The sequence below is a fragment of the Pongo pygmaeus genome, chromosome 1, assembly GCF_028885625.2.
Source record: "Pongo pygmaeus isolate AG05252 chromosome 1, NHGRI_mPonPyg2-v2.0_pri, whole genome shotgun sequence".
In the NCBI taxonomy this organism is placed as follows: Eukaryota; Metazoa; Chordata; class Mammalia; order Primates; family Hominidae; genus Pongo; species Pongo pygmaeus.
In genome coordinates, this window is record NC_072373.2 from 204,547,446 (window position 1) to 204,572,821 (window position 25,376).

At 55.3% G+C, this 25,376-nt stretch overlaps 1 protein-coding gene across 19 annotated transcripts; it reads left to right on the plus strand.

Annotated features, from left to right (window-relative positions):
* Positions 1 to 629: 629 nt before the first annotated feature.
* On the plus strand, positions 630 to 25,184 carry UBXN11 (UBX domain protein 11). Of its 19 annotated transcripts, none has more exons than XM_063658078.1 (16): positions 774 to 887; positions 4,336 to 4,460; positions 4,570 to 4,699; positions 5,799 to 5,827; positions 6,498 to 6,596; positions 9,439 to 9,551; positions 10,022 to 10,076; positions 10,508 to 10,584; positions 13,172 to 13,298; positions 21,534 to 21,748; positions 22,029 to 22,106; positions 23,074 to 23,194; positions 23,311 to 23,414; positions 24,601 to 24,674; positions 24,749 to 24,889; positions 24,969 to 25,184. In XM_063658078.1, exons 3-16 carry the CDS (start codon positions 4,629 to 4,631, stop codon positions 25,165 to 25,167), a joined length of 1,503 nt encoding a protein of 500 aa, XP_063514148.1. In that variant the 5' UTR covers positions 774 to 887; positions 4,336 to 4,460; positions 4,570 to 4,628; the 3' UTR covers positions 25,168 to 25,184. The 19 variants fall into 19 exon arrangements, with proteins under 19 accessions (XP_054355387.1, XP_054355348.1, XP_063514130.1 ...); XM_063658069.1 differs by having other exon boundaries at positions 4,594 to 4,699; XM_054499376.2 differs by having other exon boundaries at positions 775 to 887; positions 9,439 to 9,539.
* Positions 25,185 to 25,376: the final 192 nt, after the last annotated feature.

The window sequence follows — 25,376 nt, forward strand, 5'->3', positions numbered from 1 at the left end:
GTGGAGAGATGATGATGATGATTAACAGCAGGAAACGTCTTTGAAAAAGTGCTCTCTACAGGTGTTTCTGTTTCGGCTTTCCCCTTTAAAATCGTGTACTTTGCATTACCTTATTTAATCCTCACGGCAACCCAGTGGGGGTAGGTATTATCACTGTTTTACAGATATAAAAACTAAGGTGTATAAAGTGCCCAAGAACACACAGTAAGGAGCCAGGACTCCTAATTCCAAAGTTCATGCTGTTAACTGCCTTTAGCTGTTTTGGTGACTGAGTCTAATCCAACACAATTTTACAGATGAGGCTCAGGGAGGGGAAATTGTCTTACACAAGGGAACTAGAATTTGGGCCTCCCGGGCGCCAATCTGGTCAAGGAATTGTCACAGAAACTCAGATTTAAGAAACATTTATTAAGTACTTGCATCATTGCAATCCATCCTCAAAGCAGCCTCCGCGAAGCATTACAGTACTTCGAGTTACAACACTGATCATATGGGGAAATAAGCTAAGAGGAATAATTCCCCCCAAGATCAATTTAGCAAAATAGCGGCACTGTCTGGATCACACATTCAGGTCCTGAGGCAGCCATCAGTTTCATTAACCTAATCCCAGGCTCCTTCCTCCCGCACCTGAGAGTATGAACGACCCCCCCCGCCGCCCCGGACCTGGAGCCCGCTCAGAGCGGTGCATTCTGGGATTCGCCCGCGAAGAATACCGACTCTGTGGGCCAATAGAATCCGAGCACAGGCGACTGTATCCACCTTCGCTGTCTGCAGGTTGCTCAGGCCTCCCTCAAACTAGCCAATGAGAAGTGCACGGGTCCTGGTGGCCTAGGAAACCGCGTGACAACAAGATGGCGGCGCTGCGGGACGGCTAGTGGCCCTGCGTGGTGAGTCTGGCTTAAGACCTTTCTGCCCTTGGAGTCCCCACGCAGGCTGGAGCCCGAGCCCCGAGGGCCTGCGAGCTCCGCGGCTCCCACAGGAGAGGTTCGGGACCCTGCTTACCATGACTACGCGTGGAGGCGGAAGGAGGCGACACGGCTTCCAGGGCTGGGTTAGGTCGTGATAGACGTCGCTCCCTGAGCGCGTCCTGGGGACATTAGGGAGTCCTGGCAGCGGGCCAGACGTGTCCCCGCCAGAGCTCTGGGCCCTGGGGATGACGGATAGGCTGAGGAGGTGTGAAGAAGAATGTTGTGAGTCAAGCACAGCACTGAGTTTGGTCCCAAAGATGTAGAGGCATGGTACACAGCTTTGCTCTCAGAGCCAGGTCTGAAGTGGGTGACAACTCTGCGTTAAGGAGCTTTTGGCCTGAGGGGTGGTCACAGTCCTGCCCTTGGAAGCCCCAAAGTGAAGGAGGTAGGCGACTATCCTCAGGGCTCCCTAATCTGAAGGAGAAAGAGACATGCCCCTGCCCTCAGGAGTCCCCCCAAACGGACAGGGAAATGCAGCCTTTGCCCTCAGGGGCCCTTGTACTCTGGGAGAAGGTTAACCTGGAGACAATGTGTCGGACTGGACTGGAGTGACACTGGAAGTAGGGAAGTCAGTTGGGGGCCACGTGACAGCCCCCAGAATGGGCAGTGAGAGTCCCACTAGGACGGCCGACGGTAGCCATGGAAAGGGGCAGCTGTATGTGAAAGAGTTTAACCTGCAGGGTTTAGTGTAAGAGGAAAGACGGCGTAAGAAGGAAGGAAGGAGAGAAAAATGTGGTTGGGTGTTGGGGTCCCATTAAGAGGGGGGAAGTGGGAGGAAGTGAGTTTGACGAAAATGTTGGATTTGGTTTAGGAGTTTTTTTTTTTCCCCTATGACAGCTTTATTGAGATATAATTCACGTATTACATACTTCACTCCTTTAAAGTGTAAATTTCAATCGTTTTTAGTATATATTCCGTTTATATGAAATGTGCAGTGTGGGCAAGTCTATAGAACAGAAAGTAGATTTGTGGTTGCCTAAGGCTGCCTGGGAAAAGGGGTGGGGGCTGGAGGGTATGTCGGGGGTGACTGCTAAAGGGTACAGGGTCTTTTTAGGCTGATGAAAATGTTCTAAAATTGTGATGGTAGTACAGCTCTGTGAATATACTAAAAAGAAATTTACACTGTAAGAAGGTGAAATATGTGAATTATATCTCAAAGCTGTTTTATGAAAAAGGTTGCATACTGTATAATTCCATTTATGTAACTTTTTTGAAGTAAGAAAATTATAGAGATGGGCCAGGTGCGGTGGCTCACGCCGGTAATCCTAGCACTTTGGGAGGCTGAGGCAGGAGAATTGCTTGAACCTGGGAGGCGGAGGTTGCAGTGAGCCGAGATTGCGCCATTGCACTCCAGCCTGGGCGACAGAGCGAGACTCCATCTCAAAAAACAAAAAAAAGTATTGAGGGAAGCTGGGTGAAGGATACAAAGGATCTTTCTGTACTATTTTCCTAATTTCCTGTGGATCTATAATAATTTTCAAATAAAAAGCTAAAATATAAGTGAAAAACAAACTGAAGGGGAATAAAAAGAGTTAGCTGCCCAAGGGAAGGGTGCAGGTAGGAGTGGGGAGACCATTCTGGGAGTGGGGGGGTTGAGGTTGAGGCAGGGGGCATACACGTGCATTTGAGGCATTGCTAGCAGTTCAGGTGGCTCAAGTGTGGGAGGCGGCAAGATGGGAGATGAGGTCAGGAGACATAAGCAGGGACCAGGTCACCTATATCAAGGAATTATGAATTTTTTTTTGAGATGGAGTCTCGCTCTGTCACCCAGGCTGGAGTGCAATGGCGCATTCTCTGCTCACTGCAACCTCCGCCTCCTGGGTTCAAGCGATTCTCCTGTCTCAGCCTCCTGAGTAGCTGGGATTACCAGTGCCCGCCACCACACCCGGCTAATTTTTGTATTTTTAGTAGAGATGGGGTTTCGCCACGTTGGTCAGGCTGGTCTTGAACTCCTGACCTCAGGTGATCCACCCTCCTCGGCCTCCCAAAGTGCTAGGATTACAGGTGTGAGCCACCGTGCCTGGCCAGAATTTTGAATTTTTTTCCGTGGGTGAGCAGTGCTGGGATTATAAGCATGAGCCACCGCTCCTGGCCTGCTTTATGTTTTAAGATCTCTCTGGTAGCACATGGGAACTAATGAAGGGAGCCTTGGCCATACAACCCGCGAGGCTGCCCAGACAGGGCAGGGGCTGGGGCAGGGTGGGGACAGATTTGGGAGGCTGGATGGTGGGGGTGAAGAAACTCTGGGCCTGATCCTTGAGGAGGGCTCCTTCCAAGGAAGTGGTAGGGCATGATTCTCAAACTCTGCAGTGAAGGCATTGGAGGCTGCTTCCAGGCAGCATGGATTCCCTTGCTGACTGACTGACTTCAGAAGTAGGGTTGAGGCCAGAACCAGACATTTTCAAAGTGGAACTTCCTTTGATTTGTCCTAAAAAATTTGGTCCAGGCTGGGTGCGGTGGCTCATGCCTGTAATCCCAGCACTTTGGGAGGCCGAGGCGGGTGGATCATCTGAGGTCATTTACTGAATAGAGTAGTAGCCTTCGATTATGTCCCTCAGGTGCACTCCTTTTTCCGGAAGGAAAGGAAACTAACATTTACGGGTGCCTCCTATGTGGCAGCAACAGCAAAAAGAACAGCAGCCCCAACTCACATTTTTCAGTGCTTCCTTTGAGCTTCGCACTGGGCTAGACCTTCTCTGTTCTCTCTGAATCTGCTCAGAACCCTGCCTGTGCCAGTACTATTACTACTCCCATTTTATAGTAAAAGAAACTGAGGATGGGTTACTCCAGTGAGTGGCAAAACCTGACATCTTAACCTTGGTGTCACATGGACTGTGTCTTTTTTTTTTTTTTTTGGAGATGGAGTTTCGCTCTTGTTGCCCAGGTTGGAGTGCAATGGCGCAGTCTTGTCTCATTGTGACCTCCCCACCTCCTGGGTTCAAGCGATTCTCGTGCCTCAGCCTCCCAAGTAGCTGGGACTACAGGAGCACGCCACCACGCCCAGCTAATTTTTGTATTTTTAGTAGAGACAGGGTTTCACCATGTTGGACAGGCTGATCTCAAACCACTGACCTCAGGCGATCCACCCACCTCAGTCTCCCAAAGCGCTGGGATTACAGGCGTGAGCCACGGAGCCTGGCCCACATGGACTGTCTTGATTGAATCCTGCCTGTGGGTTGGCCTCTCTGGCTCTGAGATGTTGGGAGTGGCACCTGGTTTCTGGTGGGAGGGAAGGAGACACTTGGGCTTTGTGTCACCCAGCTGGCTGATGGACGGACAGCCTCCTGGGTAGTAGCATTTTCAGGCTCTAAGTTTGGGAAAGTTCCAGGCTTCTGACTCATTTCTGCATCCCGTCCCACCCTCACAGTCCCTTCCCAAGCACCACCAGGCCAAAGGTCTCTCAATTCAGAGCAGAGAGCCGTATACCCAGAAGAGCATGCAGATAACAGAAACTTCCAGAAACCTCTGTGGGGACAGTGGAAGAGGCAAAAGGTACTGCTGCCTAGACAGTGCTTCCCATCAGGAAGAGTTGCCAGGGAAGTGGAAACTTCAGGCTATCCCCTGGGCTTGGAGCCCTGAGTCTGTCCCCTCTGTCCCCAAGGGCTGACTTCCTGCATTCCTCTAGGGAGTTCCTGACAGCTGGATTCTAGACGTAGAACTATGAGCTCACCTTTGGCCTCCCTTAGCAAGACCCGGAAAGTGCCCCTGCCCTCGGAGCCTGTGAATCCTGGGTAAGGAGCCAGCCTCGGGGGTCTTTCTGTCCCCGCCCCTGTATCCTCTTCCATCCTTCCATGGCCAGGGGACAACGACTCCTAGTGTCTCGGGGAATACGAAGAAGGGCCACATAGCCTTCCCTGACCACTGTCTTTTTCTTTATACCTTCTTCTGGGGCGTCCAACTTTGGATCTGAGCACAAACTGGGTTGTGCTTTCAGTAAGGTATGGGCCCTGTAGGAGTGGCTTGGCATCCCATCTGTTCATTCGCTGTTCATTGATTAATTCTGCAAACACAGATGGTCTATGGACCTATCCTGGGCCAGGCCCTGTGTGGGGTTCAGTAAAGGGAATCTTTTACATCTGTCTAGCACTTTTATGTTTTCAAAACATTTTTTATCTCTCTTCCTTCTTGCTCTTCGGAATACCAATTTGAGTGGTGGTTTTTTTTTTTTTTTTTTTTTAGACCAAGTCCCGCTCTATCACCCAGGCTGTGGATTGCAGTGGCACGATCTTGGCTCACTGCAACCGGTGCCTCCCGGGTTCAAGCGATTCTCCTGCCTCAGCCTCAGTAGCTGGGACTACAGGCGCGTGCCACAACACCTGGCTAATTTTTTGTATTTTTAGTAGAGACGGGTTTCACTGTGTTACCCAGGATGGTCTCGATCTCCTGACCTCGTGATCTGCCCACCTCGGCCTCCCAGAGTGCTGGAATTACCAGCACTCTAGGTGTGAGCCACCACGCCTGGCCCCACTTTGAGTCATTCTAAGGCCTAGAAGATTCAGAGAGGTTAAGCAACGGGCCTCACAGCCTTTGCAGAGCAGAGCTGGGGCTGAGCTCATGGGCTTTGCAAGCCTTGTAGTCTTCCCACCTAAGACTCTGCTCTTCACCCCTTCCCCATCCTTCTCCACTGGGCGAAGTCAGACACCTCAAAGCCTGTCCCTTTTCTCACCCCAGGCTGGTGCTGGGATTTGGGGCTGGAAGTCCTCAGGAGTTAGAGGCCCCGCTTGCATCTCTTTGAGCTTTGGCTGAAGTCCGGTGCCCAGACCCTTATCCCTGGTATCATTCCAGGGGCCCTAACTTATATTTCTTCCTTCTTCTTGCCTGGGTTCCCAGGAGGCGAGGAATCCGCATCTACGGAGATGGTAAGTGTGCTCCACCCTCATGCCCTCTTGGCCTCTCATGTGCTCGCACCTCCTACAGTTGGGTCGATGGAGAGAAGTCACACAACAAAGGCCCTTGTCAGCTGGAGCAGCGGCCTCCACCGTGTTATGTGCAGCTCCCACCCTGTCCTCCCTGAGGGCTGGGATTCCCTCCTGGAAGCTCTCAGATTAGGAGGCCCCATACCCTTGGCACAGATGTTGCCACTCACATTTGAACCCCTTTACCCACTGTGGGACTGGCCAGTGTGTACCTAGAAACCATGTGAGGGCCAAGAGATTACCCAGCCCAGGAGTCTGGATCCCAGCCCGCCTTCCACCTCCAGCCACCTCCAGCATGACAGCCTTTTCTCCCGGGAGGCCTGTCCACACATTGCCACCCTGACTCTTGTAGCTCAGGCCTTTGGATCCCCGCCCCCCAACACCCCACCATGGCATTGTCATTGGCCATGCCGGTCCCCCTGGGAGCAGGACTGGAAGAACTCCAAAACAGCCCCATTCTGGTTGGATCCTTGCTCCCCAGCCTTGTGAATTCTCTCTCCTCAAACTCCCTGGGGCACAGTGCATAGGCCGCGTCATGCTGGCGAGGGCCCAGGGCCTGAGTTTCCTCTGGGTCTCGGCCCCAGAGCGGTGACCTAGGCATCCCTGTCTGCAGAAGATGAGGTGGACATGTTGAGTGATGGGCGTGGCTCAGAAGAAAAGATCTCAGTCCCTTCCTGCTATGGTGGCATAGGTGCCCCGGTGAGTCGGCAAGGTGAGAGCAGAGGCCTGAAGGGTCTGGGTCCTGGCTGCAGGAGGGGGCCCCAGAGAAAGGGCAAGGCCCGGGGAGGTATGGCCCTTCCTGTCACCTGTTTGGTCTGAGGCAGCTGCTTCCACTCCTGGCTGATTGTGGCAGGGACCTGGCTTGGCGTAAAGCCACACAAGCCCCACTCTTAGCTCAGGAGGCCCAGCCCCAGCCCCAGCCCCAGGCCAGGCTGTGGCTATAGTTACCAGGTGTGATATCAGTGGGCTCAGGATTCAGGGTCAGAGAGGGATGAAGAGCCTGGGGTAGAGCTCAGCTTCCTGCTTCTGCAGGGCTCTGGCAAGGCCCAAAGTCGCCTAGACAGTTCACTTAGCTTGGCAGAGGGCTGTGGCAATGCTGAGCTCATGGAGGCACCTAAAGTGGGATGGGGCTAATCAGGGTGGCTTCCCAGAGCGGGGATTTAGCAGGTCTGAGAAAAGGGGAGACATGGGCAGGCAGGGATGAGCCGTGCAGAGTGCTAGGTGGGATCTGGGGATGCTGGGGATAAGGTTGGAAGTTTCCACTAGCTCACTAGCTGTGGTATCTTGAGCAAGCAACTTCGCATGTCTCTGTCTCTGAGGCCTCTGTGAAATGGGCATGAGAACAGCGAGGGCAGCGTGTTGGGAGGATTCAATGAGATGCTCCTCGGTGGAAGGCCCCTGGCCAGCGCTTGTCACATGAGGTGCTCAGCGTGGTGGCTGCCCATCAGGAGGCCAGCCGTAGGGAAGGGCCTGATGATCCTCCACCAGGCCCCCTCCATTTTACTGGAGGAGGGAATTGAGGTAGAAAAAGAGACAGGAAGAGCCTGGCCTAAGGTTCCGCGGCCATTTCACCACAAAGCCAAGATCTCCTATACCCTAGCTGGGCTCAACTTTCTTTTTTATTTTATTTTTTTTGAGACAGCGTTTTGCTCTGTCGTCCAGGCTGGAGTGCAGTGGTGCGATCACGGCTCACTGCAACCTCAGCCTCCCAGGTGCAATCAGTCCTCCTGCCTCAGCCTCCCAATGTGCTGGGATTACAGGCATAAGACACCATACCCAGCCAGGTCACTTTCAGTAGCAACCGTGGCAACCAGATTCTCTCTTTGAAAGAGCTCCAGGTGTCCTTTCCCTGCTTTCCCCTGTCATCCCCTCCTCTCCCACTCCCAGCCAATATCTGTCCCTACCAAGGTAACAGATGAGGACTTGCCTGTCTTATTTTACTTCTCGGCCAAGTGTCCTATATTGTCCACTGCTCCTTCCTTCTCAGGACCTCCACCAAGCTCTTAGGCACCAAGCTGCTGCCCTCCCATTACCCTCTGCTTCTAGGCTCTGTCTCTTAGCTGTCATCACCACCTCCTTTTTTGCCTCAGGTTTTTTTTTTTTTTTTTTGAGACTGCCTTGCTCTGTTTCCCAGGCTGGAGTGCAGTGGTGCAAAGCACTACTTACTGCAGCCTCGACCTGCCAGGCTCAAGCAGTCCTCCCACTTCAGCCTCTCAAGTAGCTGGGACTACAGGCACACACCACCATGCCTGGCTAATTTTTGTATTTTTAGTAGAGACAGGGTTTCGCTATGTTGCTCGGGCTGGTCTCGAACTTCTGGTCTCAAGTGATCTGCCTGCCTTGGCCTCCCAAAGTGCTGGGATTACAGGTGTGAGCCACCGCATCCGGGTCCTCAGCTTTTCAATGTGATGTTCCTCTGGCCTGGATTCTCCTCTGTGTCCACTGTGCCCCAGTGAGCTCACCTGCACTCCATGTGTAGACAGTTCCCAAATATTTCTTTGTCAATTAAGATGCATTTAACTATAAGTCAAAGAAAACCCTTCCTCAACCAACAAGAACATTAAGGAAGTTTTGTTATCCCACATGCAAAGAAATCCTAAAGAGGCAGCTCCAGGGGTGTTAATTCAGTGACTCCAAGACATCATCAGGGGCTCAGATTTCTCCATCTTTCCACTGAACCTGCCTTGACATGTCAGCCTCATGTGGTTGTAGGATGATGGCTGTGGTTCCTGCTTCATACATAGAAAGGACAGTGTCTAGGGGAAGAAAAGGAAAAGGCCTGCTGCTTCCTGTAGGTTTCTCTTTTTTTCCGTTTTCATACTTTTTTTTTTTTTTTTGAGACGGAGTCCCTCACTCTGTTACCCAGGCTGGAGTGCAGTGGTGCGATCTTGGCTCACTGCAACCTCCGCCTCCTGGGTTCAAGCGATTCTCGAGTAGCTGGGATTACAGGCACCCGCCACCACGCCCGGCTGATTTTTGTATTTTTAGTAGAGACATGATTTCACCATGTTGGCCAGGCTGGTTTCAGACTCCTGGCCTCAAGTGATCCACCTGCCTTGGCCTCCCAAAGTGCTGGGATTACAGGCGTGAGCCACCGCGCGCCCGGCCCTGGCTACTGTTTTCCACAGCGCCCCGCATTCTGGCTTTGTCTGGCGGTTTGCCCGTGGGGTGTTTGCCTCACTCCTCTATCTGCCGTTTTGCCTACCAACTGGACACTAGATTTGGAGGTTTGATTAGATTGAGGGTGAAATTTTTGGCAATGCTTCAGGGTGATGTGGCCCATATGTTACACCACTTCCTTGTATATGTTGGACAAATTACTTGATCCCTCTGTGTCTCAGTTTCCTAAAACAGTTCATTTACCTCCTGGGTGTGTTTCAAGGATTACAGGGGGTTGATCTACATGAAGTGTTTAGAACAGTTCCTATGATGCCAGTGGGAGTTGCTCTCAGGACCTTCATTTCCATTCCTGGGACCCCTATCCTCCTCCCTCCACCCCCACAACTCAGCCTCGGCTCTAGGTCTGGGCTCTAAGGACTTTGTGTGCTTGGCAGTCCCTGCATCGCATAACTCGGAGCTGATGGCCTCCATGACGAGGAAGTTGTGGGACCTGGAGCAGCAGGTGAAGGCCCAGACTGATGAGATACTGTCCAAGGTGGGGCTCCAGGTGGGAGAGGGCCAGGGGCCGGTCTGAGAGGTGGAGGGACTGGGCTGGGGAGGCCAGGAGTTGGACTAGGGCGGGTGATTCTAGAACCATCTCCCCCACTGACCTGCCCAGTTTGAGGACCAGGTGTGGCCTGGGCCTGATCTAGGTCCCTGTGACCCGAGCCGAGAGGCTGGGGGGTCTTCCCCTCAGCTGAGCAGGACCCAGTAGACCCTGGACTGGGTGGCACAGCGGACTGCTGAGCAGAGCGCGGCACCCTCAGATGCGGGGGTCCTCAGGTGTGGGCCGCACCTCTCCCTACCTCAGAGGAACTGCAAAGGGTTATCTGAGGTCCGGGAGAAGTGGCTGTGCCAAAGGGTGGCAGGGGCTTGCTGCTCCCCAGCATCCAACGTAGGCAAAGCTCTGGAGCTTCCTGTCTGGGCAGGGCTCTGGGAACCACAGGCCCTGTGCTCACCCTGTGTCTTATGCTACAGGATCGGAAGATAGCGGCCCTGGAGGACCTGGTGCAGACCCTCCAGCCACATCCAGGTAGGAGGCTCTTGGAGGGCTGACCTGCGCCCCCAGTCAGGCACCTCCCCTGGGCCCAGGGCTCCTGGAAGCTTCACAATGGCTTCTGGCATCAAGAGCATCAAGCTGACTGCTTGGTGGGGTCTGGACAGCTGAGCCCACAGAGGGGCTGCAGCATATCCAGGACAGTGCTGGAGTCACTCCATGCCCTCCTACATGGGACCGAGTCCCATCTGCAGTGTGGAGGACGGGAGGCTCTGAGGGGAGTGGCAGCCTCCTAGGGCCCATCAAGGCACCGCCACGAGGTCAGAGGAGAGGCCAGAGAGGTGGGGGGCCAAGAGGCAGTTCTTGGGGGATCCCCAGAACAGCTTCTCCAGATGACCCTCAGGGCAGAGGTGACCTGGCAGTGTCTTGCTGGGGCAGCTGAAGCCTGTCCCTGTCTTTCCCTGAAGCCGAGGCAACCCTGCAGCGGCAGGAGGAACTGGAGACGATGTGCGTGCAGCTGCAGCGGCAGGTCAGGGAGATGGAGGTGAGAGAGGTGGGGCCCGGGGGATGCGGGCAGCCAGCAGTCCCCAGCTCTTCACGGCATGTTCCTCGGGAGCTGGGTCCGAGCCCACCTCTCTGGGCCTCTCCTCATCACATCCCACCCAGGGGCCCTGCCCCGCATTTCTCTACCCAGGACTGGCCCAGACTTTAAAGAGCCAGGGAGGTGTCGGGCTGGGGCACACCCCTGCTTTTGGGCCCTCTGAACATGCCTCTCCCCTACTTAGCAGACCTCGTGGCTCCCACTGAACTGAATTGTACAGTCCTCGCCGTGGCCCCTGCGGGCTGGCCCCCGCATGCCTCTTCATCTTAGCTTGAACCACTCTCATCTCCAGCCATGAGGCCCTTCCTCCGGGTCTTTGACCTCATGGAGCTGCTTCCCACCTCAGGGCCTTGGGCCGTGCTGTTGCTGTTCCCTCTGCTGAAATGTTTCCCCACCTCCCCCAGGTCAGTTCCGCTGTCCTCAGTCATATCCCCCGGGCCTCCTAGGCAGGTTTTCCATCCCGTGCTTTCTCAGTGCCTCATCTCTCTTCCCTTGTGGGACTCTGAACTCCACGAAGGAGGGAGCAGTTTCCTCCTGTTTGTCATCGTGCACCCAGGACCTAGCACTGAATTGGTTAAGCAATTTGCTGCCTCTGGCTGTGACTTCTGCTCACTGGGGACTCAGTGACCCCAGTCACCTTCCTTTCCCCCGCTCACACAGCCATTCAAACAGCAAGGGAACTAGAGGGACACCAGGCACAGAGAAGGGTCCCAGGCACGCATGGGCCCTGCCAGAAGTTCTTCCTGGGATTCAGGCTCGCTCGCTCTCCACGCAGAATTGGTTTCCAAAGTCTCAATCTAATTTAAAACCTTGGCAGCAAACCTCCAATTGCAGCTGAGAGCCCTTCCCACTCCAAGCTGTTCATACCTGGGGTTGTCCCTGAGCAGTGGCCACAGGCGGTGAGGGCTGCACCAGAGCCTCGGGGCAGCGGCATGACTGCCCTTGCATGCATCTCTGCCACACAGTTATCACTTCATTCATTTAACAGCCTCATCTGGAGGATCTGCTTGGGGCAGGCCTGGGGCAGAGCATGACCAAGACAGACATGATCCCCCGCCTGCATGAGGCTGCCAGTCTGTGGGGAGGGGAACAAATGAGTACACAGGTACACAAGTACAGAGAGTGCTGTGACTTGATGAAATGGGTGACACCACAGAGGCAAGTTGGGGGACCACCTGCGGGGGTGACATTCGGCATGATGTCTGGTGAGTGAGGAGGGGAATTGGGGTAAGAGGATCCAGGCCTTAGACAGGGAAGGTGCCACTTCCCGCCACATAACTTGGCTTGTGGTCGGTGGCTGTGTGGAGGAAGGAGAAGAACAGGAAAAGAGAAGAGGTCGTAAGGGCCTCATCACATTGGAGCCGCCCGTGGTGCTGGCTGGATCCTGTCCCGAAAAAATGGGAAGCCATTGGAAGGCTTCAGTTTGAGAGGTGGCCTGACAAAAAGACCACCCTGCTCTGTGGGGGTAGGTGGTGTGGGTGAGGAGAGGACGGGGGAGGCAGGTGCCGCCCCTGGATTGTCCAGGAGAAAGATGACAGTCGCTTGAACTAGGGTGGTGGCAGCAGATGGAGCCCAGCGGATGGGTTCCAGGCTGCATTGGAGGTGACACCACAGGCCTTGTGGGTCATCCCGGAGGAATAGGCCACAGAGGATTCCCAGGTGGAGGGGGTGCCATTTCGGGAGACAGGAAAACCTGGCGCGGGGGAGGTTTGACGGGGGCAAGAGCCATGGCCATTAGACATCCAAGTGTAGACGGTTAGAAATGTGAGTCTGGAGCTCAGGTGAAATCTGCATAAATACAAATTTGGGTTCTGTCGTATATATTTGGGAGAGCGTGTGGATGGAGCTGGGCCCCCACGAGTTGGTGTTGGATAGGAAGGGGAAACGGTGAAGGAAATTGGAAAGGAACAGCCCAGGAGATGGGAGGAAAACTAGCAGATGGTGAAAGATAAAGACAGAAATGTACCCATGCGCTTGGCAGCGGGTAGGTTGGTGGTGGCAGCACCTTGAGCAGTTTCAGAGAGGTATGGCGATGTGGCCAGGTTAGAGTGGCTTGAGAAAAGAAGTCGGGGTGTGGACATGTAGACAGTCCAGAAGTTTCCTGTGGCAGAGGGGACATGCGGCCAAGCCCTAGGGAGGCTGGCACATGGTTCACATCCCTCAGCCCTGCCTCCTTCTCACACTTGGGCCAGGCCACATGATTCCTGTAGCCAAGAAGGCTGACCTTACCTAGCCCTCGCATGGGCCAGGCGCTGACCTGAGTGATCTTACTGAGCCCTCCTCACAAGCTTATGTGGCAGGAACTGTCATCTCCATTTTATTAGAGGAGGAGTCTGAGGCTCTAGGGACTGAGGTGGCTTTCCAAGTTCACAGCCAGGAAATGGCAAGATCCCCCTACTCATCCCTTTGTCTGGTCAGCTCGGGGGGCCCCATCACCTGCAGACTGAGGTTGGGCTTTGGGCTGACACTGCCTTTCCTGGGAAGGGGCTGAGCTGATGGTGCCCCTGCATCTCCCCCTTCTTTCCCACAGCGGTTCCTCGGTGACTATGGCCTGCAGTGGGTGGGCGAGCCCATGGACCAGGAGGACTCAGAGAGCAAGACGGTCTCAGAGGATGGCGAGAGGGACTGGATGACAGCCAAGAAGTTCTGGAAGCCAGGTAGAGCAGGGCGTCCGCCCCAGGCCCTCTTTAAAAGGAATTCTCCGACAATTTGCTGTTGGCCAGCAGCTCCCCAGAGACCTATCTCATTCATGCCCAGGTCCCTGACCCAAGACGCCCTGAGAGCCCACAACTTGCCCCTGAGACAATGCAGGAGCAGCCTCGGCCTCCATCACTGACCGCTTAACCTGCTGGCCAACTTCTCCGCGGTCCCACCTCTGCTCTCTCTTGCTCATCTGTCAGAGGCCCAGAGATACAAGAGGTAGTAGCAAGGCCTCATTTGCCTCAGGTTACATAGTCTACAAAACGCCACCAATCTAGAAGCTGTTGCCGTTTTAAAAAAAAAACAATCCTCCTGTTCTAGAAGCTGCTGCCAAATTCCCAGGCTTGGCCTCCCTCTCCAGGTTTGCTTATGGCCCTTGGAATCCACCTGGTTCTGTGGGCCCCTACCATGTCCTTTTTTTTTTTTTTTTTTTTTTTTTTGAGACAGAGTCTTGCTCTGTCACCCAGGCTGGAGTGCAGTGGCACGATCTTGGCTCACTGCAACCTCTGCCTCCTGGGTTCAAGCAATTCTCCTGCCTCAGCCTCCTCAGTAGCTAGGATTACAAGTGTGTGCCAACACACCCAGCTAATTTTTGTATTTTTAGTAGACATGGGGTTTCACCATGTTGGCCAGGCTGGTCTTGAACTCCTCACCTCGTGATCTGCCCGCCTTGGCCTCTCAAAGTGCTGGGATTACAGGCGTGAGCCACCACGCCCGGCCTACCATGTCTTATTTTTAACTTGACTACTAGTATCTAGAGGGATTCCTCCCACAGTCCCCTCCTATAGACCCACAGATTTGGGTCCATAAAACTAGCCATTTCTGAAAACCAGGCCCATTCTCTTCAAAGAATGGAGATTGTCACCCAAAAGATGCTTCTTCAGGCTCTAGAGTCAGGCATGCCTGGGCCCTCAGCTCGACTCCACCTCCTATCCCAGGTGTGACTTGGGCAGGTGACCTCTATTCACTTCACCAACAAAACAGGAGTGTTATTCCCTGGGAGTTACAAGGAGCAAATGAGTTAAATGCAGAGCACCTAGCTCTGGCCTTGCAGCCATTGTTGTTTCCAAGGTCTGAGGGCAGGGGTGGTCCCACGGGAATAGGAGCACAGCTTCCAAGGGGCCCATTTGGAAGATGACGACACCTTCTTGGTTTCCTGCTAGGTAAAAACCCAGACCCCAAACATGAGAATCCTGCCTCCTGTTTAGGCCTGGGCTCTGGCCGGATGCCCCCAGATCTCAGGGTGCAATGCCCTCACTGCTTCTTCTCAAAACATCACTTCCCATTTTTGTGCCATTTGCAGCTTTCTTTTTTTTTTTCTTTTTTTTTTTTGAGATGGAGCCTTGCTCTTGTCGCCCAGGCTAGAGTGCAATGGCACAATCTCGGCTCACTGCAACTTCTGCCTCCTGGGTTCAAGCGATTCTCCTGCCTCAGCCTCCTGAGTAGCTGGGATTACAGGCGCCCACCACCATACCGGCTAATTTTTGTATTTTTAGTAGAGACAGCGTTTTGCCATGTTGGTCAGGCTGGTCTCAAACTCCTGACCTCGTGATCTTCCCGCCTCGGCATCCCAAAGTGCTGGGATTACAGGCGTGAGCCACCGCGCCCAGCCATTTGCAGCTTTCAAAGCATTTTCTTTTTTCTTTATTTTTCTTTTTATTTTTTGAGGCAGGGTCTCACTTTTGCCTGGGCTGAGTGCAGTGGCACAATCATGGCTCACTGCAGCCTCAACCTCCTGGGCTGAAGCGATCCTCCCACCTCAGCTGTCTGAGTAGCTGGGACAGCAGGCACGTGCCACCACACCCAGCTGATTTTCTTTGTTTTTTGTAGAGACGAGGTCTCGCTACGTTGCCAAGGCTGGTCTTGAACTCCTGGATGCCAGTGATCCTCCTGCCTCAGCCTCCCAAAGTGCTGGGATTACAGTTGTGAGCCACTGTGCCCTGTTAGCATCTTCACAGCCTTGACAGGGGCCAGGAGTTACTCCATTTCACAGATGGGTAAAGGGAGGCACTTAAGGAGTCTGTGGACTCATCATTGAGGGAAGAGGGGCAAGACTTAAGGCTGGCAGCCCACTGTAAGGCAGTTGGTCACCGAGGCAGAAGATGAGATGATGCCCAGCTTGAGGGTGGGGATGGTGAGAAGGGACGGGCAGAGAGATTTAGGTAGAATCCGTGGCCTTGGTGTCTTTACATGAGGGAGAGGACCGGGGGAGTCAGGGATAACCTGAGGGAGCACAGCTGTGGGAAAGATGCTGAGTCCACTTGGGACACAGCAAAGCTGGGGCCTGTGCAGCCCCTATGATGCTAGTAAGGGGAGCGTGTCCCTGCTGCCCAGGGCACTGTAGGCCCAGGCATGCCAACTCCAAAGCTCTAACTGAACCCAGGGTGGGTGTCGTGGGGAGAGTTCTCGAGGGACCCCTGACATGAGTGAGAGGTGAGGCCCTATCGGGTGGCTGCAGATGCTCTAAGAATGTGTATCCTGGATCTAGGCCAGAGGCCCACAAGTGCCGCACCCTGGGCCCTGCCATGGCAGGCTGGGCTCAGGCTTCAGGTAGGCTTGCCATCTTGTTGCAGGGCAGCCTTCCTCCTGGCCAGGAGGGACCTCCTTGCTCCTTTCCAGATGGCTGGTTTCTGGACCTGGCTCTGTGGATTCCTACTCTGCCCTGTTTGGTTGTTTGTGCTCTGAGTGCCTCAAGTCACTTTGACTTGTGAAAAACCCTGCCCTCCATCTTGGAGGCCCTGGCCATATATGTGGTCCCTCCGTGCGTTCTCTTCCTTCTTTTGTTTTTTGATTTTTTCAGCATGGGGGGCGGCCTTGATTCAGCTCTTTCTGCCAGATGAATGACATATTTTTCATTGCTAGCAGCTTCTGTTCCTGGGACATCTCTCTCTCCTGCGTCCCTGTTCCTCTCTCCCCAGGTGCCAACCTGCTCCTGCCCGGGGGCCTCAGGCTCACAGCCTGGCGCCCCCTGGCCTGACATTCAGCTGATTGCTCTGCTCTCCCTCTGTTGGAGAGGCTCCCACAGGCGCTGGGGTGGAGGCCCGTGGAGGATGAGCCGGGGCCATCTGTGCCGAGCCAGGGGGGTGATCAAACTTTCTGGAGCCTGGGACTCCTAGGGAGGAGGGCCGGTGGGGCCATGAAGGGGCTTGGCCTCAGGCTGGATCGCACACTCTCCCCCTGTCTCTGCCAGCATCACAGAGGATGCTGTGCCAGGTGCTTCAGGGTCCGTGGAGACATGAAAGGGACAGTCCTGCTCTGGTCACACGCCACTGGGGCCAGGTGTTGGGCCTCGGGGCTGAGAGCTCTGGTCAGCTCTGAGGTTCTCACTCCCCCCCGACCCTCTGCATCTCTGAGCTCCTCACTCCTCACTACTTCCCTGTTCCCCTGAGAATCCTCACCCTCCCATCTCCCTCTGAAATCCCCACTTCCCCTACCCAAGTCAGTCCCTGCCTCCCTCCGTGGCTCCACCTCTCCCTGCCAGCACCCCGCACGCCTCCCTCCTTCCTCTCAAGCCTCACACTCCTGAGTCTGGGTTGGAGACCCCCTGACTCCGCAGCCTGCGTGACTTGCCCCTGGGCCTGCCCTTCAATCCCGAGAGCCACCCGGCTTGACCCCTCCCCACCTGCACTTCTGCCTCCAGCCTTTGCTCCTGCTCTGTCCCCACAGAGCGCCTTGCCCGCTTCCCTCTCCTCTGAAGCTCAGGGCAAATCCAACCTCCGCCATCAAACTCTTGACTGCCCTGTGTGGGCTGTGCTGCTCTGTGGGGAGGGCTCTGCTTGAGGGAAGGGGCTAAAAGCTCTGGCTGAGGCAGGGTTCAGGTCGGGTCAGACCCCACATCGCAGATCGCTGACCCCCTCTGAATTCATTTCCTTCTCAGTCATGCTGATGGGCTCCTGGGGCCACTGAGTGGATGTGGTAATAAACTGTGACAGCCACTGTCACCTAGCTGTTGTCATGCATGTCCCAGTGCTTGGCACATGGGCAAGGGTGTGTGTAGCTGTATGTGATTGGCTGTGATGCCTGCATGCCCAGGCTTGGATGATCAGAGCACATTGGGACAGTCATCTGCACATGATGAGGTGGGGACAGGGTGGTGTGTAGCTCAATGGCAGGGGCCAGAGAGAGCTGCAGGTGGGACCCGGCAGGCCTGAGTTCAGATCCTGCCAGGCCACAGGCTGGTTGAGTGCTCTGGCGGGGACCAGACCTGCAGGGCCTCCTTTCCTGCACTGGCTCCTCTGAGGAGCAGAGTGACTGCAGTAAAGTCCCCAGAGCGGGGCCCAGCTTGCCGGTGTGTGGTAATAGTGGTTCCACTTCCTGTTGCAGCCGTCTTTGCCTGAGGGTCAAGGCCAGGCACACGGAGGGCGGCACCGCGTGAGCTGCCGGGGTGCCGTGGGCACTGCGCAGTGAGGGGCTGCCACCTCTCCACTGAGCATGGTAGGGTCTGGCCCTCTTCTGGGCTCCACAGCCCCCACAGTGATACTTACACATGCCATTGTCGCCGTTTGCCGCCCTGTCTTCTTCACTTGAGTCTGAGCCTGAGGATGGCAGGACCCTGGACGTGGGCATCGCCATGATGGGCAGGGCCTAGCAGAGCACGGGTGCTCAGACATTGCTAGACAGCAGGATCCAACCCTGCTTCTAGTGGCCCAGCCACTCTGGGCCAGGCCCAGGGCTCAATGCTCCTGAGCTCAAGGGATACCCAGCATGGCTGGAAGGCAAACAAGCAAGCAGAAAGCAGCAGCCTGTGACGAGGGCCAAGGGTGTGGGCGCAAGGGCTCCAGGCATGCAGCCTCAAGGCAGGTTGAGGGGGCTCCTAGCAAGGCTTCTTGGAGGAGGTGGGGGTGAGTGGGCACAGCTTGAGCCCAGCGATGAGTAGGCGGTGCTAGGGACAACAACAGCCACCATCTGCCAAACGCTTCCTCCAAGCCTCACAGCAGCCCTGTGAAGTGGGGGAACTTTTATTGTCCTCATCGTACAGAAGAGGAAGCTGAGGCCCATAGAGGCCCAGGGTTACAGAGCTCGGAAGTGCCCTGCAGTGCCCACCAGAGCGCAAGGCGAGGGGCATGTTGAGGGGAGGTTGGGGAGGCTGGGTGCTAAGTAAGGGTCTTGGGAGTTGGGACAAAGAGCTTGAACTTGACCTCCCTTCTCCTCATTTTAATACGCTCGTGGGCTTTCAAAGTTGGATGAGGCCTCAGAGGTGATCTCCCAGCATTGCCACTCTCCCTGGAAAAGGGACCCCAGTAAGCAGCCTCCCAAGAACCAATATTGAGAGGCAGCCTACGTGATCACTGAGCACTGAGGCTGAGTCACTTGGGCCCTGCAAGCTGCATGATCTGGGGCATGACAGCTCACAAGGCCCAATTTCCTTATCTGTAAAACAGAAATGGTGATGTCTGTCTCCTGGCACTTGGCACAGGGCTGTCATTTACAGACAGGTTCACCAGCTGGATCTTGCAGGCAGTACAGGGTTCTTATCATCTCCCCATTGCACAGAAAGGACGGCTGTGGCTCAAAGAGGAAGTGCCTTTCCATTTGAGTTCTGCTGCTAGCTCAGGGCAGACCTGGGACTTGCCCTCTGACCTTCCTCCCGCTGTGTGACTCCCCAACTGCACCTCTCTCCATCCACGGGTCAGGCCTCAGTTGAGCCCTTGTGGGGTGGTGGGGGCTCACTGGCTTCACAAGGCCCTGCTGTGGTAGCTCTTCCTATCTCATTCTCTCAGTGCGGGTTTGCCCAGAGCTGTGATTCCTTCTTCCTGGCCCCTGGTCTCACCTCCACCCTATCATATCCAGCATCTGCCTGGGCCACCTGCTTTTACTTCTTTAAGCCAGGGCCATTTTCTTGGCAAGCTTCTCTCTTCCCTTTCGTCATTTCTTGGCATCCTCCCTGCTCTCACCCCATCCCCTGTCAACCACCCATGTTCATCAGCCTGAAGAACCCCTGGCCCTGGGAGGTGGCAGGAGCATTGAATTAGGAGTTGGTGTATTTGATGCTCTTCTGGCTCTGTCTGGTCTGATCAGGCCATGTCATCTGACCTTTCTGGGCCTCACTTTCCCCATCTATAAAGAAGACGGAGCCCTGGTAACACAGCGAGACCCCGTCTCTACATTTTTTTTTTTTAAATTAATTAGCAGGGTGTGGTGATGCCTGCCTGCCTGTGGTCCCAGCTACTTGGGAGGCTGAGGTGGGAGGATCAGTTGAACCCGGGAGGTCACGGTTGCAGTGTCATGACTGTGACGCTATACTCCAGCTTGGGTGACAGAGGGAGACCCTTTCTCGGAAAAAAAAAAAAAAAAAAAGAGGGTTGAGGCAGGCATTATATGAGATGATCTATTCTGCTATTGTTTTTAGGTTTGCCTATTTGTTTTTAAGGTAGTTGTTAAAATAGTGTCTTGGTATCATTCTGTTAGGCGAGTTTTTCCTGGGAATCTCAGGGACTATGGGGGGAACCCCTGGAGGGGGTGGGGGCAGGTATAGCCCCTTCAATGGTAGGAAGTGTAAGGGAGAGGAGAAGGCCAGCTGGGGCCTACCATTTCACCTGCTGCAAAAGCAACAGGAAACACATCTCTACCTCCCTGGTACAGCCACTGCACCACTGAGAGGAAAGGAATTAGGTCCCCAGAGCCCTGACCCACATCCTGCCGCAGCCTGCTTGTCCTGTTGAAAAACAGCCTCTCCGAGGCCCCAAAAGTTACTGGTGTGTTGTAGGGCACACCCGAACAGATGACTTACTTGGGGGCCAGGTCCCATCAAAGATGACAGAACAGGCCCCTGGTCTGCACCCAGCCAGCATCTACCTGCCCTCCACCTTTCTGCTGTGTTATCCGTCACGGCTGTCCCCACCACTCCCTACTCTCCCCGGAAGCCAGTGCACAGATGTATGCGCCACACATTTTTCAGAAGAGGAGGCCAGAGCTTTGTCAGCTTCTCAAAGGGGTCTGTGACCCAGAAATAGTTGTACAACCTAAGGTCTGTCCCATATCTGTTCTGGCCAGCAGCTGTCCCTACATCTTCCCTAAGAGCCATCTGTCCCTCTTCTGACCTCCCTCTCCTGATGGTGCAGATGGGTGGGGGAAACAGACTTGAGAGTCAGCCCCGGCTCCCTTCCCAGTTCCTCCTCTCACCAAGTGGCTGGGACGAGTCATTTTTCATCTCTGTGGGCCTGTTTCCTCATGTGTAAAATGGAACTAAATAACCCCTGCCTCAGCCTGGCGTGGTGGCTCACACCTGTAATCCCAGCACTTTGGGAGGCCAAGGCGGGCGGATCACCTGAGGTCAGGAGTTCAAGACCAGCCCTGACCAATATGATGAAACCCCATCTCTACTAAAAATACAAAAATTAGCCGGGTGTGGTGGCACGCACCTGTAATCCCAGCTACTCGGGAGGCTGAGATAGGAGAATCGCTTGAACCCAGGAGGCAAGGTTGCGGTGATCCAAGATTGTGCCATTGCACTCCAGCCTGGACAAGAGTGAAACTCCATCTCAAATAAATAAAAATAATTACCCCTGCCTTAAGCCTCAGGGTTGGTGTAAGGACCATGTGTGCAAGGTGGAGGTGGGCACAGTAGCAAACATGGACAGGGTGCGTGTTCCAAACTGGCTCTTACGTGGTCACTTCTTGTAGTCTTACAGCCATCCTAGGAGGCAGATACTACTGTCATCCATTCTAGAAGAGAATGCTGCAGCACAAGCATTAAATGACCTATGGTCACACAGATAGAAGGGAGGAGCTGGGATTTGAACCCAGAAGGCCTTGATCCAGAGCTGGGAGCTCTGCCATGTGCTTTTCAGTTGCCAACCCAGTGCCTGGCACAGATCTGGGATCAGATCCTGCTTCTGCTGCTTACTGCTGTGTTCCTCACAAGCCATGTAACTTTCTCTAACCCTCAGTTTCCTCATCTGAAAAAATGGAGGTGATTGTAGCCTTTATAGATAGGCTTGGTAAGAAGTGGGAATGGAATATGGATAGTAAACCCCTAGCACAAAATAAGTGCTCAATAAAAGACAGCTGCTGTTATTATCTAGCGTTGTCCTAACAGCTGCTGTTATTATCTAGCGTTGTCTTTCCTTTTCCCCAGGCAGTCAGTTAAGGAGACAGACCACTGCCCAGCTTGGGAGGGAGCCACAGAGGCTAGGGCTGCTAGGGACACGACAGCTGAGAGGCGGCTCATAGGTGTCTGTCCTCTTTGCCAGGGGACTCATTGGCGCCCCCTGAGGTGGACTTTGACAGGCTGCTGGCCAGCCTGCAGGATCTTAGTGAGCTGGTGGTAGAGGGTGACACCCAGGTGACACCAGTGCCCGGCGGGGCACGGCTGCGTACCCTCGAGCCCATCCCGCTGAAGCTCTACCGGAATGGCATCATGATGTTCGACGGGCCCTTCCAGCCCTTCTACGATCCCTCCACACAGGTAGGAGCGGTGTTGGGGGGGTGGTGTTCTAGTGCCCCTGCTGCCCACTGTTAGTTGGGGATGATGGAGCCAGCTCACCCCAGGCCCAGCCTGCCCTCCATGGGGCACCCAGGCCCACACACAACTTGCAGAGGCCCCTCTCCCAAGGCCTGGAACTCTGAATGTTTCCAGAGTGTGGCACTGGGTGACCCTGGATCTAGGGCCTGCCATCCAGACCAGTGGCAGGGCAGGGTGGGCCCAAGGCCCAGGCCACCCCCTCACTTTTCCTCTCCCCTTGCAGCGCTGTCTCCGAGACATATTGGATGGCTTCTTTCCCTCAGAGCTCCAGCGACTGTACCCCAACGGGGTCCCCTTTAAGGTGATGAGCTGCTCCTCAAACTACACCTCTGGGGATTTTGAAGGGAGTGGGGATACACAGCTTCCCCAGGCACCTCCCATTCTGAGGGGGAGCCACTGCACTCCCTGGGGGACCCCAGTCTGATGCCCTCTAGGAGGATAAGTCTGGAAGCCAGGCTGGGAAGGGAGCAGAGAGGCCCGAAACAGCAGCAGGCAGCGCCCTCTCCTGGCACCCTGGAGACAGCCTCGGCTGTGGGGCCACTGCCTTCTAGTCCTCCCCAGCTTTCAGGACACCTTGACAACCTGGGGTCCCTGCAGAAGTGGCCCAGCTATCCCCCAAGTCTCCTGAAGCTATCTGGGTAGGGTGGGAGGCAGTGCTGTGAGCCACAAATGCAAAGCAGAGGGGACAGATGTTGGAACTCAAGGACATAAGGTAGAACTGGCCCCATGGGTAGGTGCCACCACCGGAGCCCATGAGGTTTCGTGTTCCAGAAGGTGGTGGGTTAGTGCCGCACTGAGGGCGTGTCAGGGAGGGAGCATGTGTCACCAGGGCTCAGGAAACAGCATGAGTCATGACGGGGGGTGTTTAAGGCATTCGTGCCACAATGGGGGCCTCGGAGCTATGCCTTGATGAGGCAAGTGAGGTTCCGTGTATGATGATGCGGTTTGTGCTGCAGACTGGAAAAAAGCAGGGGCTTTGTCCTCTTCTGACCCCCTCACACTCTGCCTTCACGGTAGGCTCCTGAGAGGGGGGTCTCCAAGGAGGGTGTCAGTACTGCAGCTTCAGCTGGCGTGGATGGGGTGCTTACAGGAGCAGCAGGGCCGAGGGAGATGACAGCAGTATGAACTATGAGGCCTGTGTTTCCTCATATGTAAAACGGGGGTTGCATTAGACCATACCCTTGGCCTGTGTTTAGGCAAATAGGGATGAAAGTGGGGCCAAGGGCTGAAGAGCTGGGCCTGCTGCCGTCGCCCTTCTTTCTTGCCAGGTGAGTGACTTGCGCAATCAGGTCTACCTGGAGGATGGGCTGGACCCCTTCCCAGGCGAGGGCCGTGTGGTGGGCAGGCAGCGGATGCACAAGGCCTTGGACAGGGTAGAGGAGCACCCAGGTGAGTTTGGCCCCCAGGCTGAGCCAGGGGGCCGGGGGATTGCAGAACAAACTCCAGGGGGGCTCCACCACCACTCAGTCCTTCCTGGGCCCCAGTTCCCAATGCTTTCCCTGCAGGCTCCAGGATGACTGCTGAGAAATTTCTGAACAGGCTCCCCAAGTTTGTGATCCGGCAAGGCGAGGTGGTTGACATCCGGGGCCCCATCAGGGACACCTTGCAGGTGAGGCCAACGCTAACTCCCCCAGCCCTCTTGGGGGAACTTTAGCACCAGCCCTGGTCCAGCCTGCCAGAACAGTGTCTTGTCTGGAGGCTCAAGCTTGAGGCACCTGATGAGTCCCTCAGAGCTGTTGCTCCACTGTCTCCTGGAAACTGTGAGGCTGGTGAGGGCACTGGCTGGGCCCCAGAAAGCAGGTGGGTTGGCTGTAAGAGGGCTAAAGTCAGAGTCCAGGCCAGGGGTGAGCCCAAGGCCCAGGCCACCCCATCAAGGTCTAGGCCAAAATATCCAACTCAGTACTGGGTACTCCCTTCGTGGCTGCCTCAGACTCTCCTTGGCCCTCATCATTCTGTCTCCTCGCTCCCTATTCTGCTTCTCCTCCTAGGTGTCCACTTGTGAAAGGCACCAAACCTTAGTTTCTCAGGCCTCCTCTGCCTCCCTCACCCACACCTTGCTAAGTCCTGTCTGGTCTGTCCACCCCCAGAACTTCTCCCAGATGCATCCCTTCTCCGCATTCCAGCCACCCACCACCCTAGTCTAGGGTCCAGAGTGTCTCTCCCAGACAGCTGCCTCCCACTGCCACTCCTGCCCCTGCTGACCACCCTCCAGGCTGCCTTCCCTGTTGAAATGTTCCAGTGGTTCTTGAGATAAAGCCAGGTTCCTTATGCTTGCACTCAAGGCCCGTCCTATATTGCCAGGCCCCTCCTCACACCAACCTTTTCCTTCCAGTCCAATTGAGCCCCAGCTTCAGCCACACATAATGCTGGCAGTTGCCCAAATGTGTCGCCACCTCTAGGAAGCTTTCCCTGACCCTAGGATCTTTGTTGATGCTGTCTGGAATATCCCTGCATCCATTCCATTTCTAAGGACTCCCACTCATCCTTCAGTCACAGCTCAGTTGTCATTTTCCGAGGGAAGCCTTCCCTGACCCCAGGCTGGGGTGGGCTTCCAGCCTGATCATCGTCTGTGTGGGGTTCTGTCTCCATTACCTGGGGGGAACCATGGGGCTGCCTCCCAGAACCTTCTTCCCCTTCCATTGTCTCTCCTCTGGCCTTGGTTTATACAGAACACCCCCTCCCGCTTTGCTCACTGGTCTCATCTGTCCCTGGTCAAGGATGTGTCCCTCTAAGGTTTGCGGGGATGACTCAAATGGGGCCTAGGGCTCTGTCCACCCTCCATTGATACCTTCCAGAACTGCTGCCCATTGTCTGCCCGGATCCAGGAGATTGTGGTGGAGACGCCCACCTTGGCCGCTGAACGAGAGAGGTGAGGGCGGGACGAGGAGGTGAGGGCCTGGGGGCGTTGGGTCACTGAGCGCTGATGGCCTCTGGGCTGTGCAGGAGCCAGGAGTCGCCCAACACGCCGGCACCCCCGCTCTCCATGCTGCGCATCAAGTCTGAGAATGGGGAACAGGCCTTCCTACTGATGATGCAGCCTGACAACACCATTGGGGACGTGCGAGCTCTGCTAGCGCAGGCCAGGTGGGCGCAGGGCAGGGCTGGGGCCACAGAGGGGCTCTGGCCCCACTGCCCAGCCTGATCTGCTCTGCCTGGTCCCCAGGGCCATGGATGCCTCCGCCTTTGAGATCTTCAGCACATTCCCACCCACCCTCTACCAGGATGATGCACTCACGCTGCAGGCTGCAGGCCTGGTGCCCAAAGCAGCACTGCTGCTGCGGGCACGCCGAGCCCCGAAGTCCAGCCCGAAATTCAGTCCTGGTCCCTGTCCCGGTCCCGGCCCCAGTCCCAGCCCCCAATAAAGTGCCCGCCCCCTCAACCCGCTGCTCCGCCAGGCTCTCGGGTGGGCCATCTCGCCAGGCACATAGGAAAGGCCTGGGACCAGCTGGGCCAGGGAGGGGGCGGTGCCGACCCGCCCCTTGGTAACTCGAGCCCCAGCTGGCGGGCCTGGCTGCTGGGTCTTTGTCTTCTAGGTTCCTCTTTCTCCCAAGAAGGGCTAAGTGGATCCTGT

What these genes read in the sequence shown, in the direction of transcription:
- UBXN11 (XM_063658060.1), top strand. Translation starts at nt 4,629, where the DNA reads ATGAGCTCACCTTTGGCCTCCCTTAGCAAGACCCGGAAAGTGCCCCTG. An exon ending in GACCCTCCAGCCACATCCAG is followed by an intron (nt 10,077 to 10,507) that starts GTAGGAGGCTCT and finishes CTTTCCCTGAAG; the next exon opens with CCGAGGCAACCCTGCAGCGG. An exon ending in CAAGAAGTTCTGGAAGCCAG is followed by an intron (nt 13,299 to 21,533) that starts GTAGAGCAGGGC and finishes CCTCTTTGCCAG; the next exon opens with GGGACTCATTGGCGCCCCCT.